The sequence below is a fragment of the Neoarius graeffei genome, chromosome 27, assembly GCF_027579695.1.
Source record: "Neoarius graeffei isolate fNeoGra1 chromosome 27, fNeoGra1.pri, whole genome shotgun sequence".
In the NCBI taxonomy this organism is placed as follows: domain Eukaryota; kingdom Metazoa; phylum Chordata; class Actinopteri; order Siluriformes; family Ariidae; genus Neoarius; species Neoarius graeffei.
The window spans coordinates 52,584,996-52,604,887 of NC_083595.1; the positions used below are offsets into that span (position 1 = coordinate 52,584,996).

Genomic DNA, 19,892 nt, shown 5'->3' on the forward strand with positions numbered 1-19,892 from the left:
AAACCTTATTCAGTGTGAGGAGGAACCCAGAGAAGTATGAAAAGATACGGGGCTCGCTCTTGGCCTTACTACAATCATTAAATTACTTTAATTAGTACGTCAGTATATAACTTGCTCCCCTTTACTATTTTTACTATTTTGTCTACTAAACTTCTATGATTTTATGATTATTTGGGACCTCATATATCATTTGATTGTATTTTATTTTGATTTTCAGATGTAACCAAAGGTGAATTCATGCAATTGATTATTGTGTGTGTGTGTATATATATATATATATATATATATATATATATATATATATAAATAAAATTTATTTATTTATTTAATTTTTAATCGTACCAGGGTTGGGGTTGGTGAGGAGTTCTGATTTTGTATGGCTGTTCCTTTGTTTGTCTTGTTTGTGGAATTATACATAAAGTCTTCAATAAAAATATCTTGAAAAAAATAATAATGAAGATATGGAGTAATTAATCAGTCCCTAACGAGCAGTTTCCACACATCGCTTCTTCTTCTCCCTCAATTCTTCACCAGTTTTGATTCTTTCTGGTATGAAGGTAGGGGAACCTAGGGTGCATATAATTTCTACCCAGATTTGCTTCCTTACAATTATTAATGAAGTTATGGACTAATTTAGCCTTAATAAGCAGTTCAGCAAAAATCAGTTCTTCTCGGTCAGTTCCTCGCCATTTTGGATTCTTTCTGGTAAATAGGTCGGTGTTCCTATGGTGGATATCGCTTCTGTATAGAGCTTGTATATAGTGTATATCACTTAACAATTATTGTGCAAGGTGGCCCACTTTAGATCGTTCCTTCTGGACTAGACGGGGCCGGAGTGAGCTACGCCGTCACGGACTGTCTCGTCTTACTATAACAGCACCGCACACAGTGATTGATTAGTCCTTTACTTATAAATGAACAAAATGATCATTAGGTTGAAAGCAGAAGTTGCAGTTTATATAAATGACTTGGAGGTATTATGCGATTGGATGTTTATAATCTACTCAGAACATAAAGTAAGTTTCAGTAAGAATTTCTGTAGCGTTGGTTTGTTCCATGGAGTGAATTTGGCCTTTTTTTTTTGGAACAGGTGGATCGTCCAGGCCATGAAACACGAGCTGAAGATCCGTGCTGGAGATATGCCACCTCAGGACATCTACCAGATGTCACCTAGTGATGTCAAACAGCTGCTTCTGGATGTTCTTCAACCTCAACAGACCGGCAGGTGAAAAATATAAACATCTCACAACCTCCTGCTGCGTGACCATTCCTCAGCATGACACGCCTCATGAACCTCAGACTTTTCAAGGCCAGGTCCATTCTGATCACGAGCGCAGAATGTTCTGGAGTTCTAGATGTTCCATCCTTGACTTTTGTAATGTTTCGTTTCTTTTCTTTACATACCTGCTAATTTCATCATCATTACATTTAAAGTGTCGTGTCTAGAGCAATTTAATTGACTTTTTTCCAAAGGTTATAAGGACTAGTAATTAATTTTGCTGAATGAATGTTGGCTCAGCTTTGTGTTTTTCACCAGCATAATGAAATCTGTCTGCGTCTTTTAATCTGTTTGATTAACATGCGCTTTAATCCTTGGGGAAATTTTCTCCTTTCGGATACTTTTCAGGACTTTTGCTGCCTGTCTGAGTCGTTCAACCCTGCTGGAATTAATATTTTGTCTAGTTTGGGTCAAAAATAACCCATTTTTTGTACATCAGCTCAGTTAAATTAAAAGCTGTTTTAAAAAAAAAAGCGTATAACTTTTTTTCTTAAATATCAGGTCATGGCTGAATCGGCGTCAGATTGATGGATCTCTGAATCGTACGCCACTCGGGTTTTACGATCGTGTTTGGCAGATTCTGGAGCGGACGAGTAACGGTATCATGGTGGGCGGTCTTCACCTGCCTCAGGTAAATGTCACGATTTTGTTTGCAGTGGTATTTGGAAGATGGTTTTACACAACACACCTGCCATAAATTGTCATATTGTCAAATGTTTAATTAGAAATGACCTTTATCTTAAAATAACCTCACGATGATGTATGCTTTTTCTCATTTATCCGAGATTCTTCTGTAGATCAGGAAAAGTCTGTAAAATTAAAGCACTCTTTTCCAAACCTGGAAAATTACAGGAATTTAGGTCATCTCTTTTAAACTGTCTAGAGAATTTCTTCTTGAAGTTAAGATATGTACGTTAGAAATTAGGAGTTCTCCTTGGAGTTTTGCAAAACGGGTATAACCAAAACTGGACCAGAAAATTGTCAATGAAAAAATAATAATAATTAATTCATCCAAAAATCCCAGATCACTTTTTGACATCTGGTGATCTGGTTGTTGGGCAAATTTGTTTCTTACAGAAAATAATAATTGGAGGTATATTTTCTGTTACTGGGGTCACATTACTTTCAAAAATCTTAAACTTCAGAAGATGGCTCGTCCTTCCTCAGAAACTTCCTTCAAATTATAAACGATGATATTTGTGTACGCTGAATATTGTGATCAATCGTGTAACGGATTATCAGGGATTATCTTCACAACACACCGTTTTTCCTCTCTTTAGCAACCCACTCTGTCTGATATGACCATGTATGAGATGAACTTCTCCCTGCTGGTGGAGGACACGCTGAAGAACATCGTGCTGCCTGAATACAGACAGATCATTGTGGAGGTGAGGGTGTGGTTAAAGCACCTGTTCATATATTACAGGACATAACAGTAAGTTGTGTGTGATGTGGTTCTCCTCCGGTTCTCCCCAGCTCCTGATGGTGGTGTCTCTGGTGCTGGAGAGAAACCCAGAGCTAGAGTTTCAGGAGAAGGTGGATCTTGATCGGCTGGTGAGAGAAGCCTTCACTGATTTCCAGAGGGATCAAGGACAAACCGATATGGCTCAGAGTGAGGTGAGGGAGCTCTCATTCCCACCATTCCCACCATCACCTGTCATTACCACCAACACAACAATCATCACCATAATCATCGCGATCATTCTCGCCATCAAAACTATCACAATCACTGCTATTATCATTATCACATCACCACTGTTATTATCACCATCATTATCACCATTATCACCACCACTGCTATTATCATTATCACCATCACCACTGTTATCACCATCATTATCACCACCACTGCTATTATCATTATCACTATCATTATCATAATCACCACTGCTCTAATCACCATCATCACCACCGCTATTATCATTATCACCATCACTGCTATTATCACTATCATTATCACCATCACCACTGCTATTATCACCATCTTTATCACATCATCGCTATTATCACCATCATTATCACCATCACTGCTATTATCACTATCATTATCACCATCACCACTTCTATTATCACCATTATCACATCACCACTGCTATTATCACCATCATTATCACTATCACCACTGCTATTATCACCATCACCACTATTATCACCATCATTAATTATCACCATTACCACTGCTATTATCACCATCATCACATCACTGCTATTATCACCATCACCATCACCACTGCTATTATCACCATCATTATCACATCACCACTGCTATTATCACCATCACCACCACCACTGCTATTATCACCATCACCATCACCACTGCTATTATCACCATCATTATCACCATCACCACTGCTATTATCACCATCACCACTGCTATTATCACCATAATCACAATCACCACTGCTATTATCACCATCATTATCACCATCACCACTGCTATTATCACTATCATTATCACATCACCACTGCTATTATCACCATCACCACCACCACTGCTATTATCACCATCACTATCACCATCACCACTGCTATTATCACCATCATTATCACCATCACCACTGCTATTATCACATCACCACTGCTATTATCACCATAATCACCATCACCACTGCTATTATCACCATCATTATCACCATCACCACTGCTATTATCACCATCATTATCACCATCACCACTGCTATTATCACCACTGCTATTATCACCATCACCACTGCTATTATCACCATCACCATCACCACTGCTATTATCACCATCATCACTGCTATTATCACCATCATCACTGCTATTATCACCATCACCACTGCTATTATCACCATCACCACTGCTATTATCACCATCATTATCACCATCACCACTGCTATTATCACCATTATCACCATCACCACTGCTATTATCACCATCATTATCACCATCACCACTGCTATTATCACCATTATCACCATCACCACTGCTATTATCACCATTATCACCATCACCACTGCTATCATCATTATCACCATCATTATCACCACTGCTATTATCATTATCACACCACTGCTATTATCACCGTCATTATCACCATCACCACTGCTATTATCACCATCATCACCATCACCACTGCTATTATCACCATCCTTATCACCATCACCACTGCTATTATCACCATCATTATCACATCACCACTGCTATTATCACATCACCACTGCTATTATCACCATAATCACCATCACCACTGCTATTATCACCATCATTATCACCATCACCACTGCTATTATCACCACTGCTATTATCACCATCACCACTGCTATTATCACCATTATCACCATCATCACTGCTATTATCACCATCACCATCACCACTGCTATTATCACCATCATTATCACCATCACCACTGCTATTATCACCATTATCACCATCACCACTGCTATTATCACCACTGCTATTATCACCATCACTGCTATTATCACCATCACCATCACCACTGCTATTATCACCATCATTATCACCATCACCACTGCTATTATCACCATCATTATCACCATCACCACTGCTATTATCACCATCATTATCACCATCACCACTGCTATTATCACCATCATTATCACCATCACCACTGCTATTATCACCATTATCACCATCACCACTGCTATTATCACCATTATCACCATCACCACTGCTATCATCATCATTATCACCATCATCATCACCACTGCTATTATCATTATCACACCACTGCTATTATCACCATCATTATCACCATCACCACTGCTATTATCACCGTCATTATCACCATCACCACTGCTATTATCACCATCATTATCACCATCACCACTGCTATTATCACCATCATTATCACCATCACCACTGCTATTATCACCATCATTATCACCATCACCACTGCTATTATCACCATCATTATCACATCACCACTGCTATTATCACCATCATTATCACCATTATCACCACCACTGCTATTATCGTTATCACACCACTGCTATTATCGTTATCACACCACTGCTATTATCGTTATCACCATCACCACTGCTATTATCACTATCATTATCACTATCACCACTGCTATTATCACCATCATTATCACACCACTGCTATTATCATTATCACCATCACCACTGTTATCACCATCATTATCACCATTACCACTGTTATTATCACCATCATTATCACACCACTGTTATTATTATCACCATCATTATCACCATCACCACTGCTACATCACCATCACCACTGCTATTATCACCATCCTTATCACCATCACCACTGCTATTATCACCATCATTATCACACCACTGCTATTATCATTATCACCATCACCACTGTTATCACCATCATTATCACCATTACCACTGTTATTATCACCATCATTATCACACCACTGTTATTATTATCACCATCATTATCACCATCACCACTGCTATTATCACCATCATCACCATCACCACTGCTATTATCACCATCCTTATCACCATCACCACTGCTATTATCACCATCATTATCACATCACCACTGCTATTATCACATCACCACTGCTATTATCACCATAATCACCATCACCACTGCTATTATCACCATCATTATCACCATCACCACTGCTATTATCACCACTGCTATTATCACCATCACCACTGCTATTATCACCATTATCACCATCATCACTGCTATTATCACCATCACCATCACCACTGCTATTATCACCATCATTATCACCATCACCACTGCTATTATCACCATCATCACCATCACCACTGCTATTATCACCATCATTATCACCATCACCACTGCTATTATCACCATCATTATCACCATCACCACTGCTATTATCACCATCATTATCACCATCACCACTGCTATTATCACCATCATTATCACCATCACCACTGCTATTATCACCATCATTATCACCATCACCACTGCTATTATCACCATTATCACCATCACCACTGCTATTATCACCATTATCACCATCACCACTGCTATCATCATCATTATCACCATCATTATCACCACTGCTATTATCATTATCACACCACTGCTATTATCACCATCATTATCACCATCACCACTGCTATTATCACCGTCATTATCACCATCACCACTGCTATTATCACCATCATTATCACCATCACCACTGCTATTATCACCATCATTATCACCATCACCACTGCTATTATCACCATCATTATCACCATCACCACTGCTATTATCACCATCATTATCACATCACCACTGCTATTATCACCATCATTATCACCATTATCACCACCACTGCTATTATCGTTATCACACCACTGCTATTATCGTTATCACACCACTGCTATTATCGTTATCACCATCACCACTGCTATTATCACTATCATTATCACTATCACCACTGCTATTATCACCATCATTATCACACCACTGCTATTATCATTATCACCATCACCACTGTTATCACCATCATTATCACCATTACCACTGTTATTATCACCATCATTATCACACCACTGTTATTATTATCACCATCATTATCACCATCACCACTGCTATATCACCATCATTATCACACCACTGTTATTATCGTTATCACCATCACCACTGCTATTATCACTATCATTATCACCTTCATCACACCACTGCTATTATCATCACCATCACTGCTATTATCACCATCACTGCTATTATCACTATCATATCACCATCACCACTGCTATTATCACCATCTTTATCACATCACCACTGCTATTATCACCATCACCATCACTGCTATTATCACTATCTTTATCACATCACCACTGCTATTATCACCATCACTGCTATTATCACTATCTTTATCACATCACCACTGCTATTATCACCATCACCATCACTGCTATTATCACTATCATTATCACCATCACCACTGCTATTATCACCATCATTATCACCATCACTGCTATTATCACTATCATTATCACCATCACCACTGCTATTATCACCATCACCACTGCTATTATCACCATCACCACTGCTATTATCACCATCACCACTGCTATTATCACCATCACCACTGCTATTATCACCATCACCACTGCTATTATCACCATCACCACTGCTATTATCACCATCACCACTGCTATTATCACCATCATTATCACACCACTGCTATTATCACCATCATTATCACACCACCACTGCTATTATCATTATCACACCACTGCTATTATCACCATTATCACCACCACTGCTATTATCATTATCACACCACTGCTATTATCGTTATCACACCACTGCTGTTATCGTTATCACACCACTGCTATTATCACTATCATTATCACACCACCACTGCTATTATCATTATCACACCACTGCTATTATCGTTATCACACCACTGCTGTTATCGTTATCACCATCACCACTGCTATTATCACTATCATTATCACCTTCATCACACCACTGCTATTATCATTATCACCATCACTGCTATTATCACCATCACTGCTATTATCACTATCATATCACCATCACCACTGCTATTATCACCATCTTTATCACATCACCACTGCTATTATCACCATCACCATCACTGCTATTATCACTATCTTTATCACATCACCACTGCTATTATCACCATCACCATCACTGCTATTATCACTATCTTTATCACATCACCACTGCTATTATCACCATCACCATCACTGCTATTATCACTATCATTATCACCATCACCACTGCTATTATCACCATCATTATCATCACCACTGCTATTATCACTATCATTATCACCATCACCACTGCTATTATCACCATCACCACTGCTATTATCACCATCACCACTGCTATTATCACCATCACCACTGCTATTATCACCATCACCACTGCTATTATCACCATCACCACTGCTATTATCACCATCATTATCACACCACTGCTATTATCACCATCATTATCACACCACTGCTATTATCACCATCATTATCACACCACCACTGCTATTATCATTATCACACCACTGCTATTATCACCATTATCACCACCACTGCTATTATCATTATCACACCACTGCTATTATCATTATCACACCACTGCTATTATCGTTATCACACCACTGCTGTTATCGTTATCACACCACTGCTATTATCACTATCATTATCACACCACCACTGCTATTATCACCATTATCACCACCACTGCTATTATCATTATCACACCACTGCTATTATCGTTATCACACCACTGCTGTTATCGTTATCACCATCACCACTGCTATTATCACTATCATTATCACCATCACCACTGCTATTATCACCATCACACCACTGCTATTATCACCGTCACATCACCACTGCTATTATCACCATTATCACCACCACTGCTATTATCGTTATCACCATCACCACTGCTATTATCACCATCATTATCACACCACTGTTATCGTTATCACCATCACCACTGCTATTATCACTATCATCACCACCACCACTGCTATTATCACCATCATTATCACCATCATTATCACACCACTGCTATTATCATTATCACCATCACTGCTATTATCACTATCATCACCATCACCACTGCTATTATCACCACCATCACTATCATTATCATTGTTGTTATCACATCACTACTGCTATTATCACCATCATTATCGCAATCATTGCTGTCACTATCACTTCTGTCACTATCACTTCTATCATTATCACCATCACTGCTATTATCGGGCGGCACGGTGGTGTAGTGGTTCGCGCTGTCGCCTCACAGCAAGAAGGTCCTGGGTTCGAGCCCCGTGGCCGGCGAGGGCCTTTCTGTGTGGAGTTTGCATGTTCTCCCCGTGTCCGCGTGGGTTTCCTCCGGGTGCTCCGGTTTCCCCCACAGTCCAAAGACATGCAGGTTAGGTTAACTGGTGACTCTAAATTGAGCGTAGGTGTGAATGTGAGTGTGAATGGTTGTCTGTGTCTATGTGTCAGCCCTGTGATGACCTGGCGACTTGTCCAGGGTGAACCCCGCCTTTCGCCCGTAGTCAGCTGGGATAGGATCCAGCTCGCCTGCGACCCTGTAGAAGGATAAAGCGGCTACAGATAATGTGATGTGTGATGTGACTGCTATTATCAACATTATCAACATCACCACTATCACCAAAACATGACCATTACCCTGTTTTCATGTTATATTTATAAATGTTTACAATTATTGACTCCAGGAGGCCATGTAAAAAATAAATAAGTAATTTTAAAAAAATGTTACAGAAGGAGATGGAGGCGTTCTATAACACTCCTCCACTGGGGAAGAGAGGAACCTCCAGCTACCTGACTAAAGCGGTGATGATCCAGCTGCTGCAGGGGGACGTGAAGCCCTCCAAGGACGACCCCTGCTCCGTCAGCTGAACACACTTTCCTTTCTTTCCTTCTCTCACTCCATCTTTCTCTTTCGAACATGTTTATTTTAGCATGTAGCACATACTCAACCTTTGCACTTCCTCTGGTACATTTTTAAACTGCACTGTGACACTGATTTAAAAAAAAAAAAAACCAACAAGTGTTCCATTCACCACCACCCCATCCCACACATTCCCCATTTTTCATTTTCTCTTCAGTTTATACCACAGAGTGATTTTAATTTATCAATTTGGCCTCTGATGGTGCAGTTTACAAGTCAAACTGAATGAATGAAAGAATCAGTTATGCAAGATCATGCTACTGCTATTATGAGCAAAATATTATTAGGAAGCTCCATTATAAGCAGGATTTTAGACAATATGTTTTACAGAAATTAATTTTGCCCCATTTACAGCAGAGCTAAGCTCCACCCACCTGGCATCATAGCGACAGTTCCATTGGCTCATGTTTCCAATAATATATCATTCACAATAGTTTTATTTATATATACACATTATACACACCCAAACTTTACCCAAATCGTCTTTCTCATTGTGGACGGTGTTCATTTTGTCCTGGTCTGTTTTTGTTTTGCTTTGATATGATGGACCAAATGTGACAAAATTAAACATTTAAACATTCACGCTCATTCTTTATTAATGTCTGTTTAACTCTCAAGGCCTCTTTGCAGTAAAGCTAGCATCAGAGTCAGATGGAGAGCATTAGCATTGTTAGCAATGTGAGTGAAAATGAGGAGTTCAGAGGTGCTGAGGCTAGTTAGTGAGCTAACGTTAACTAATAACACAGTCAAGCTAACATATTACCCAATGTAATTAGCTGATCCCACCCACTGAGGGTGATTGACAGGTGAGCTTACCATGAATCAAAACAGCCATGGAATTATAAAGATTAAGATTATTCTGTTCTATTATTCTATTATTCTAGACAATAAAGATTATTCTATTCTATTATTCTATTCAGCCATGGAATTAATGTGCAAATTCATATTCATTGTTGAATGCAAAAGTTTGTGCCCCATAGGTTTTTGAATGCAAAATATATCCACATACTGTGGTGTTTTTTTTTTTTTTTCCCCCTCGCCAGAATTTTACAAATAAAATGGAAGAGTACAACCGGAGAGCGATGATATACACAACGTAAAATAAACACAAATAGCATGTGGATGCTGTTTTTGGATAATTACATGGTATTCAGATCTTTAATAGTTTATTTTATTGTTTGTGTGTTTGTTACATGTGATGATGAAAAAACAGAACTCTGAATGTTTTAGTGGGTTATTGTAAGTCAGAATGAGTGATTTGGTTTAGCCATGTTGTCATTATTCATTTATGGAAGCTGTATAATTTTGGCTCGTTTGGTCCACATATGGTTCCATACATCATCCTGGTTTTTATTTATATAAAGAACAGAAAAAGGTTAAAGCAAGGTTTTTGTGATTCCTGGTTCCGCTGATGGATTTTATTTTATTTTTATTTTTTTGCAGGACGTCAGGATATATCCGTGTTTCTCACTTCTCTGTGCATGTGGATTTTTTTTTCTTCTGTTGTTGCTGCATGATGGTTTTTCAAATGTAAAATGGAATTATGTCTGTAGTTCAGCACATAAGCTTGAGAAAATATAAAAGGTTCTTCTACAGTTTGTTTAAACGGATTTTTGCTGCTTTAGCTGACCTTTTGTAGACTTAAAGCTCCAGGGGAATGTATTAAAGTTGTGTGTGTGTGTACGTTTTCTCCCTGAGGATGTTTTACAGACCCTGGAAGTGTAGAAATTAAATAAATGCTAATCTGAAGTGCACACTGAGGTGTTCTGGAGTATGCGTGCGTGTGCTCTTGATGCATGGATTGAGTCCAGTAACCTTTCCAAGAACCAAAAAATAGAGTGCAAATGTTTGTGCCCTCTGATATTTTTATTTTTAATAGAAACCTTCATTTTACAAGTAATACACAAAAATGAATAAAAAATGTAATGAATAAAACAATGGTGTATCCTAGTACCAAGAAAACAATCCAGATCATCTGAAAAAATATACAGAAATTTGAATCTTCTCCACAGACAGATACCAAACAGGAACGTTATCTTGATATCTTTCACAATAAGGAATACATTTCTGAAAGCGTTCCTTACGAATGATGGCATAAAAATACATTGTAGGAAAAGAGCCACAATACACTCAGTCCAGTATCAAGTGGGACCAAAAAAAAAAACACTGCAGTGACCCACCCATTCTCCAACTCCATACCTTCTGAATGCACCCCCCCCCCATCTTCATGAGGAACCCGTGTTTACCTGCTCGTTCAGAGGACAATGGTCCAACTGGTTTGAGCTGACAAGAAGGTTAACTTCAATAATCTCACTTTACCAACGTGGTTACCAGAAAAGCATGCCCAATCACATCGGGTTCCACTCCTGTCAACCAAGAACCTGAATCTGAGGCTACAGCCTGCTTTATTGTCACAATTTGACACTAAAAGTCTCTCATGTATGAGATCCTGTAGCTCAGCTTAATAAGAATCAACTCTGAGGTAAGTGGTTTCTGGTTCAAATCCCAGTTGGGGATCAAGGATATGAGTGCTGAAGGTCTGAATACCAGCACACACCATGGAAGGAGTAGTAAAAGAAATGGAAGAAGGAGTGTCTGAGCAATGACAACAGTACCCCCATGGACTGGTGTCATTCAGTGGAGCGAATTACCAAGAAACCTGAAGGGAAGGATTTGTGTTTCTTAAAAATATATATCTTATTGCTGTGGCTTATTCCAGACTCCATCATTTATCCAGAATTCTTTCATCCTGGAATCTACCACAAACTCCCTTTCCTGAATGATGGGGTAAAGTTTGAGAAATAAAGTGTGGAAGATAAGTGAGTGCTACTAGGATGCGTTAACTAATTATATGTTGCTACTTGCAGTATAAACCAAACAATTCTTCTTTGTTTCAATTTCCAAAGGTGTCCCTCATTTTCAACCAACAGCAAATGTTTGTGCACCAAATGTTGAACCATTCCGAGCATTTCAAACAAAAATAAATGGGTTCAGAACCTGTAAATTTGGTTCCCAGCTGGAACTGAAACAAAGCTGGTTTTCCCAGCATGAACTATTGACTTTACTGGGCGTGTCATCAGTTTGGCGAGAAAGCAGAGTGCAGCAATGGAGAGCACAAGGGAAAAGGATACATCTTCAGAAAAACAAATATCTGCAACAACAGAACAAAAGCTTGGAGGTAATCAATGCACTCTGCCATATTGCTCCTACTGCTTACTCCCATTGTGAATTGTGCCGCGCTCTTTATTCATGATGCATCCTTGATGACAGCGGTTGTAGCTGCTCCCAAGGCTTTTCTTCTGGTCAGATAAAACCATGCTTCAACTGATGTTTGACTGAGTTTTATTGTCTTCCCTTCACGATTCAAACACACTCATGTTGGCCTCATACACCTCCAAACACTGTGAAAAACGTGTGCGCCTTCTGACCAGAAATCAGGAGCTGCTCAGGCTTTACGGTCGAACTCTTGCACACATCTTGCTCCATGAGCACCGTAGCGCCGAAAGACAGAACACACATTTTCCCAGCTATCCATTGCGTAAATCACATGACTACATCCTTCTATTAAGGGCAGCTCACCTATATGACCAGTAGGGGTCGTTATTACCACAACTCAAAATCCACATAAAGAAATTGCAATTTGCATTTTTAACCTAGGGCGGCACGGTGGTGTAGTGGTTAGCGCTGTCGCCTCACAGCAAGAAGGTCCGGGTTCGAGCCCCATGGCTGGTGAGGGCCTTTCTGTGCAGAGTTTGCATGTTCTCCCTGTGCCCGCGTGGGTTTCCTCCGGGTGCTCCGGTTTCCCCCAAAGACATGCAGGTTAGGTTAACTGGTGACTCTAAATTGAGCGTAGGTGTGAATGTGAGTGTGAATGGTTGTCTGTGTCTATGTGTCAGCCCTGCAATGACCTGGCGACTTGTCCAGGGTGTACCCCGCCTTTCGCCTGTAGTCAGCTGGGATAGGATCCAGCTCGCCTGCGACCCTGTAGAACAGGATAAAGTGGCTGGAGATAATGAGATGAGATTTTTAACCTAATTATATAAGAAATATCTTAATATAAAAATATTAATGCAACAAGGAAATTGGTACATTTTCAGCGACAGCTACACTGCCACCAAAATTACAAAGATTTGTGTTACCTTTATTTTAAACCTTTGAAATAAATCTTGTAATTTTCCCCAAAATTAGAAAATAACTTTCACACCTATTCTTGTATAACAGCTTAACCCTGAAAGATCAGTGATAAGTGCTATTTTGATACTAGTCGATGAATTCTGTTCAACTAGCACCACTAGTTTTTGAACTGGACGTTCAAGAAAGGTTGGTTGCGTTAAGCGCTCACCTCCTTTTCCTAATTTACTTTGACCTATTTGAATTTTGACCTTGCGCACCAGACCATCCTCCTCCTTTCTTGCTTCTACAACTCTGGCAAGTCTCCATTCGTTTCTGCGAACAGTGTCCTCCTTGACAATAACTATGTCTCCCACTCTCACATTCCTTCTGGGTACATGCCATCATTGTCTGAGGCTTACGTTGGCCAGGTATTCTTTATGCCACCTGCTCCAGAACTGCTCTGATAAATCTTGCAATCTCTGCCACCTTTTCCTGGCATACAAGTCTTCTCTCACAAAATTTCCTGGTGGTGGAAGGGGCACAATAGATTTCATTGTGAGCAAATGATTCGGCATTAAAGGTTCAACACTCTTAGGATCACTGATGGTGTCCGTGGTGAGCGGACGAGTATTTACAATTGACATAGCCTCATAGAAAAATGTCCTCAATGAGGTGACATCAAGTCTTCCCTTAGCTTGTGCCGAAACAGTGCTCATGATGCTCCTGACTGTCCGTATTTGGTGTTCCCAAATGCTCCCCATGTGGCTTGCTTCAGGAACGTTCATGAGGAAGTCACACTGTTTTCTTGCCAGATAGTTCGCAATTCTCTTTGTCTAGATCCATTAGACCCTTTTCTAACTCATTCTTTGCTCCAAGGAAATTCGTCCCTTGGTCGGAGCGGATCTGTCTTACTGCTCATCTAAGTGCTATGAAGCATCTCAGCGCATTTAAAAATGCATCAGTGGTGAGATCCTCCAACATTTCTATGTGGATGGCCCTAGAGCTTAGGCATGTAAACAATAGACCATACCTCTTGGATTCTTTACGACCCTGTTTGGTGTAGAAAGGGCTGAAACAATCAATCCCAGTGTATGAGAACGGAGGAGAGGGATCGACTCGATCACTGGGCAGGTCCGCCATACGTTGTTGTTCTGTCGGCCCGTGCACTTTTCTGCAAGTGACACAGTTCTTAATGTGCTTGGCCACTACTTTGCTAGCACCTAATATCCAATAGCCATTGGCTCTGAGCTCATTCCACGTTTGCCCTCGGCCCTGGTGCTGCGTTTTCCTATGACAGTGGTCAAGTATGAGCTGTGTGACAATGCCTTCCTTAGGTAAAATCACTGGACGCTTCAATTCCAGGGATGCAGAAGACATTCTTAATCTGCCTCCTACCCTGAACAATCCATTCTCAAATATTGGATCAAGTTGATGCATCTTGTGAGTTTTTGGCAATTTCGTAGACTTTTGGCTAAACCATTTGAGTTCTTCTTCAAAGGCCTCTCTCTGTGCTGCTCTGATTAGCACGGGAGTGGCTTCTCTTCGTTCCTCAACACTGATGGGACCAGTTCTGTCTTTATGTGCCAGTCGTTGGATCCGCACAATGACATTGAGGGCTGTGTTCCAATCAAAGAATCTTAAGAGCCTTTTCAGGAAGCTGTCCTGTTCAACAGCATCGGTCTTTAAGACCTTTACCTCTGGGTTGCCCACAAGAAGCTTTGGTGTTCTTTGATCTGTAACAATTTCTTTTTCCCTTAAGAACTCTGGTCCTCTCAGCCAACTTGATTCTAGAAGATCTGCCACCTTGAGACCCCTAGATGCATGGTCTGCTGGATTCTGACCCGTCTCAACGTACAACCATTGACTAGGATTCGTAGTGTCTCTTATTTTCTGAACACGGTTGGCTACAAATGCATGAAAGCGTCTGGCTTCATTCTTAATGTACCCGAGCACCACCTGTGAATCAGTCCAGAAAAACTCTTGATCTATTTCCAGCTCCAGCTCTTCTCGGAGGGTGTTACTAACAGCAGCAGAGACTGTAGCTGCTGTGAGCTCAAGGTGTGGAATGCTGACGACCCTTATGGGTGCCACTCTGGCCTTACCCATGACTAATGCACAGTGCACTTGTTCATCTGCAACAATCCTGATATATGAGCATTGCCCATAGCCGTTATTGCTGGCATCTGAGAAATGATGCAGCTCAATTTTTTGGATTGTGCCAAGGTTTTCAGAAATGAAGCATCTTGGAATTTGAATTTTTTGAAGGCTCTCTAAGTCATGGAGCCATGCTTCCCACTTTGGCTTTAGTTCAGGGGGAATAGGTTCATCTCATCCCACACCCTGTTTGCACATCTCTTGCAATACTCTTTTACCATTCAAACAGTAGGGAGCCAGAAATCCCAATGGGTCGTAAACACTGGTGACTGTTGATAGGATTCCTCTTCGTGTGGCTGCCTTTTTTGTGAGGACAACATTGAATGAAAATGCATCTCTCTCAATGTTCCACTTTACTCCCAGTACACTCTGCATTAGAAGCTCGTTGTAGTTCAGGTCTACATCTTTCACAGCGCTAGCACGTTCACTCTCTGGTATTGCATCCAAAACTTCTCTGTTGTTGGAGACAAATTTGTGTAAACACAGCTGTCGAAATTCTTCCGGATGAAACTCACTGCCATTGGGTAGTTCTTCTCATATTTGCTGGCAAGGTGTTTAATGCCATAATTAGCACATCCTGGTGATGATGCAGCACCGAATATGTGCACTCGCATGTGGTATTCCTTAGGCTCGCTTTCTGTGTTTCCATTGTCCCACCACAGGAACCTCATGAAATCACGATCTTCTGGGCTGACATGAAAGCGATGAAACATTTTATCCACATTGCAATTAATTGCGATCTTATGTTGGCGAAATCTACCCAGGACTCCAGTCAGAGTGCTTGTTAAGTCTGGGCCTGTGAGAAGGTGGTCGTTCAGAGAGGTGCCTTTGAATTTGGCTGAGCAGTCAAATACGACCCTAATTTTTTCAGGCTTCCTAGGATGATACACCCCGTGGTGCGGAATGTACCATGTGTTGCCTTCTTTGGGGGCAGCACTTGTCTCTTCTGCATCACCATCTCTAAAGACATTGTCCATGAATTTAATGTAATCCTCCTTGTATTTAGGACCCTTCTCCATTTTTCTTTTTAAATGTTTTAGATGCACTGTGGCAAGCTGCTTATTGTTCGGAAGCTGAGGACATGCTCTAAATGGTAGAGGCATCTCCAGATGTCCTTCTTCATTGTGCTTGACTTTCTCATTCAAAATGTGTAGAAATTGAATATCTTCTTGAGATATTGTTTTGTCTTTGGGATTTGTGTCAAAAAAGTCCATCTCTAATGCCTTAATCACAGAGGCAGATATGATGGGTGGAAGTTCTTTCACAGAAATGCGATGGCAGAATCCTGTCTCATTTCTTGTGCTAGTGCAAGGCATAGTGGCTCCAACTATACTCCAGCCGAACACCATCTTGACTGCGTAGGGTTCATGCTCTTCCCGATACCACTTTAGTTTCAGAGCCCTTGCACAGTCATAGCCAATTAGGAGTCCTACAGGACAGTTCAATAAGTCTGGCATCTCTTCGGCCATGCTGAGAAGATGGACCCACCTTGTTGCTGTTTCATGAGTAGGAATACTATTTTTCTCCAGCGGGATGTATTCCTGCGTGTATGCTGGTGGTAGCTCAATGCAATCTTGTAAACGATCCCCTCTCATCCTCATTCCAACAGCTCTGTGGCAATTCACTATTGAACTCATATCAGTCATTGTTGACAGTTTCAATTTGACAGGTTCTGTGTGAGCTTGAATTTTTTGGCAGACATCTTGGTCTATTATTGTTATTTTTTTATTATAACATTTATTTAACCAGGTTTGTCCCATTGAGATAGAAGATCTCTTTTACAAGAGAGACCTGGCCAAGAATGGCAGCACAAAAAAACAACAGTTTCAGCACATTGTCACATTAGACATAGACATTAAAAAAATACAAATAAACAATTGAATTTACAAAATCAGGTCAAGATCAAATAAGACAATTCCATTCAAATAAAACATTTGCACTCATGAAGCCTCGATACAATGGGATTTATCATGGACTTAAGTACATTCAGAGATACCAGATTTTGAAGTTTGAGCTCTGACTGCAAATTATTCCATGTATTTGGAGCAGAAAATATAAAAGCTTTCTTCCCCATTTCTGTTCTAACCCTAGGAACAGTAAAATGTAAAAAGTCCAGAGAACAAAGACTGTAGGCTCTATTATTCAGGATTTAAATAGATGATAAATAAGATGGAATCATCTCAAGGATAGCCTTGTAGATAAAGACATACCAATGGCCGAACCGGCGCGCATATAAAGATGGCCAATTTACTTTAGTGTATAAGACACAGTGATGAGCTCCACAGTTTATGATAAACCTCAGAGCACCATGATACACACTATCCAGCACGTGGAGGCATTGAGCGGAGGCATTCATATATAACACATCAGCATAATCAGTTATTGGAAAAAAGATCAGCTCCACCAGTTTCCGTTTCACCCCAGAGGAAAAACAAGACTTATTTTGAAAATATAATCCAAGTAAGGGCGGCATGGTGGTGTAGTGATTAGCGCTGTCGCCTCATAGCAAGAAGGTCCTGGGTTCGAGCCCCGGGGCCGGCGAGGGCCTTTCTGTGCGGAGTTTGCATGTTCTGTCTGTGTGGGTTTCCTCCGGGTGCTCCGGTTTCCCCCAAAGACATGCAGGTTAGGTTAACTGGTGACTCTAAAGTGAGTGTGAATGGTTGTCTGTGTCTATGTGTCAGCCCTGTGATGACCTGGTGACTTGTCCAGGGTGTACCCTGCCTTTTGCCTGTAGTCAGCTGGGATAGGCTCCAGCTTGCCTGCGACCCTGTAGAACAGGATAAAGCGGCTAGAGATGAGATCTTCTCTTTGGAGTAATTTCAAGAGTGCTTCTTTCTCTGGCTCAAATTCTTTATCTGCTTCTGAGTAACGTCTTTTCAGGAGTGCAATTATTTCAGTCGTCACTGAAGTGCAGCTATCCATTCTTCTCCTAATATCTAGAGATGGTGTGGTCAGTGCACGCAAGCTCTCATATTCTTGCTTCAGTACTGGCTCATATTTACCTAAAGTGAGAATCATGTCACCTAATTCTACTTTAGAGCATTCTTCCTTTAATTCAGTCCTAATATACTGAACCTCAGCTTTGAAGTTGACATCTCATCTCATTATCTCTAGCCGCCTACAGGGTCGCAGGCAAGCTGGATCCTATCCCAGCTGACTACGGGTGAAAGGCGGGGTACACTCTGGACAAGTCGCCAGGTCATCACAGGGCTGACACATAGACACAGACAACCATTCACACTCACATTCACACCTACGCTCAATTTAGAGTCACCAGTTAACCTAACCTGCATGTCTTTGGACTGTGGGGGAAACCGGAGCACCCGAAACAAAGTTGGTTTTTCCAGCATGAACTGTGATGACATTACTGGGCGTCATTAGTTTGGTGAGAAAGCAGAGTGCAGCAATGGAGAACACAATGGAAAAGGTTCACTAGCTGGCACCAAGGTTCAAAGAATCCTAAAGGGAATGGGTTCAAGAACCCATTCCCTGTTGGTCAAAAAGTGGTATCAGTGGTTAGAGTTGAGGTTCTACCAGGCAGAGCTCATAGTTGGGTCTGGAGTTGAGCCGACTGGTCTATCAGTGCATAGGTTAGCAGTGCTCTCACATCGACACTTCCTGTGACTGAGACTCTATAGAGAAGTGATGAGCGATGGACCTCAGTTATCTCTGGTGCCGTTTACTGCACCATTTATGAAGACAAAAATCCAATGAGCAATGCTGGTTCCAGTCTTGTGATGGTGCAATAGTTAGTGTAATGGGTTTGGGTGGGTGATGTCATCAGCTCAAATCTCAACTCTTATTTTAGGTCAGGATTAAATGTAAAAAATTGAAAAGGTCTATAAGAGAGAGGCGCTAATAAGAGATCCTGTGGCTCAGTTGGCTGAGCTTTGCCTCTAGAATGTGAGGTTGCTGGTTCAAACCCCAGCCAGGACTCAAGAATCTGAACAGA

General features: G+C 40.7%; 1 protein-coding gene across 3 annotated transcripts in view; it reads left to right on the forward strand.

Annotated features, from left to right (window-relative positions):
* The window catches only part of phkb (phosphorylase kinase, beta), a 123,414-nt gene extending 111,987 nt beyond the window's left edge, over nucleotides 1–11,427 (forward strand). For all 3 annotated transcript variants that reach the window (XM_060911641.1, XM_060911640.1, XM_060911639.1), the window contains 5 exons: nucleotides 1,091–1,225; nucleotides 1,781–1,910; nucleotides 2,560–2,667; nucleotides 2,756–2,896; nucleotides 9,484–11,427. In XM_060911641.1, coding sequence (XP_060767624.1) covers nucleotides 1,091–1,225; nucleotides 1,781–1,910; nucleotides 2,560–2,667; nucleotides 2,756–2,896; nucleotides 9,484–9,621 — 652 coding nt within the window. In that variant the 3' untranslated portion in view covers nucleotides 9,622–11,427. The remainder of the gene's footprint in view (nucleotides 1–1,090; nucleotides 1,226–1,780; nucleotides 1,911–2,559; nucleotides 2,668–2,755; nucleotides 2,897–9,483) is intronic.
* Nucleotides 11,428–19,892: the final 8,465 nt, after the last annotated feature.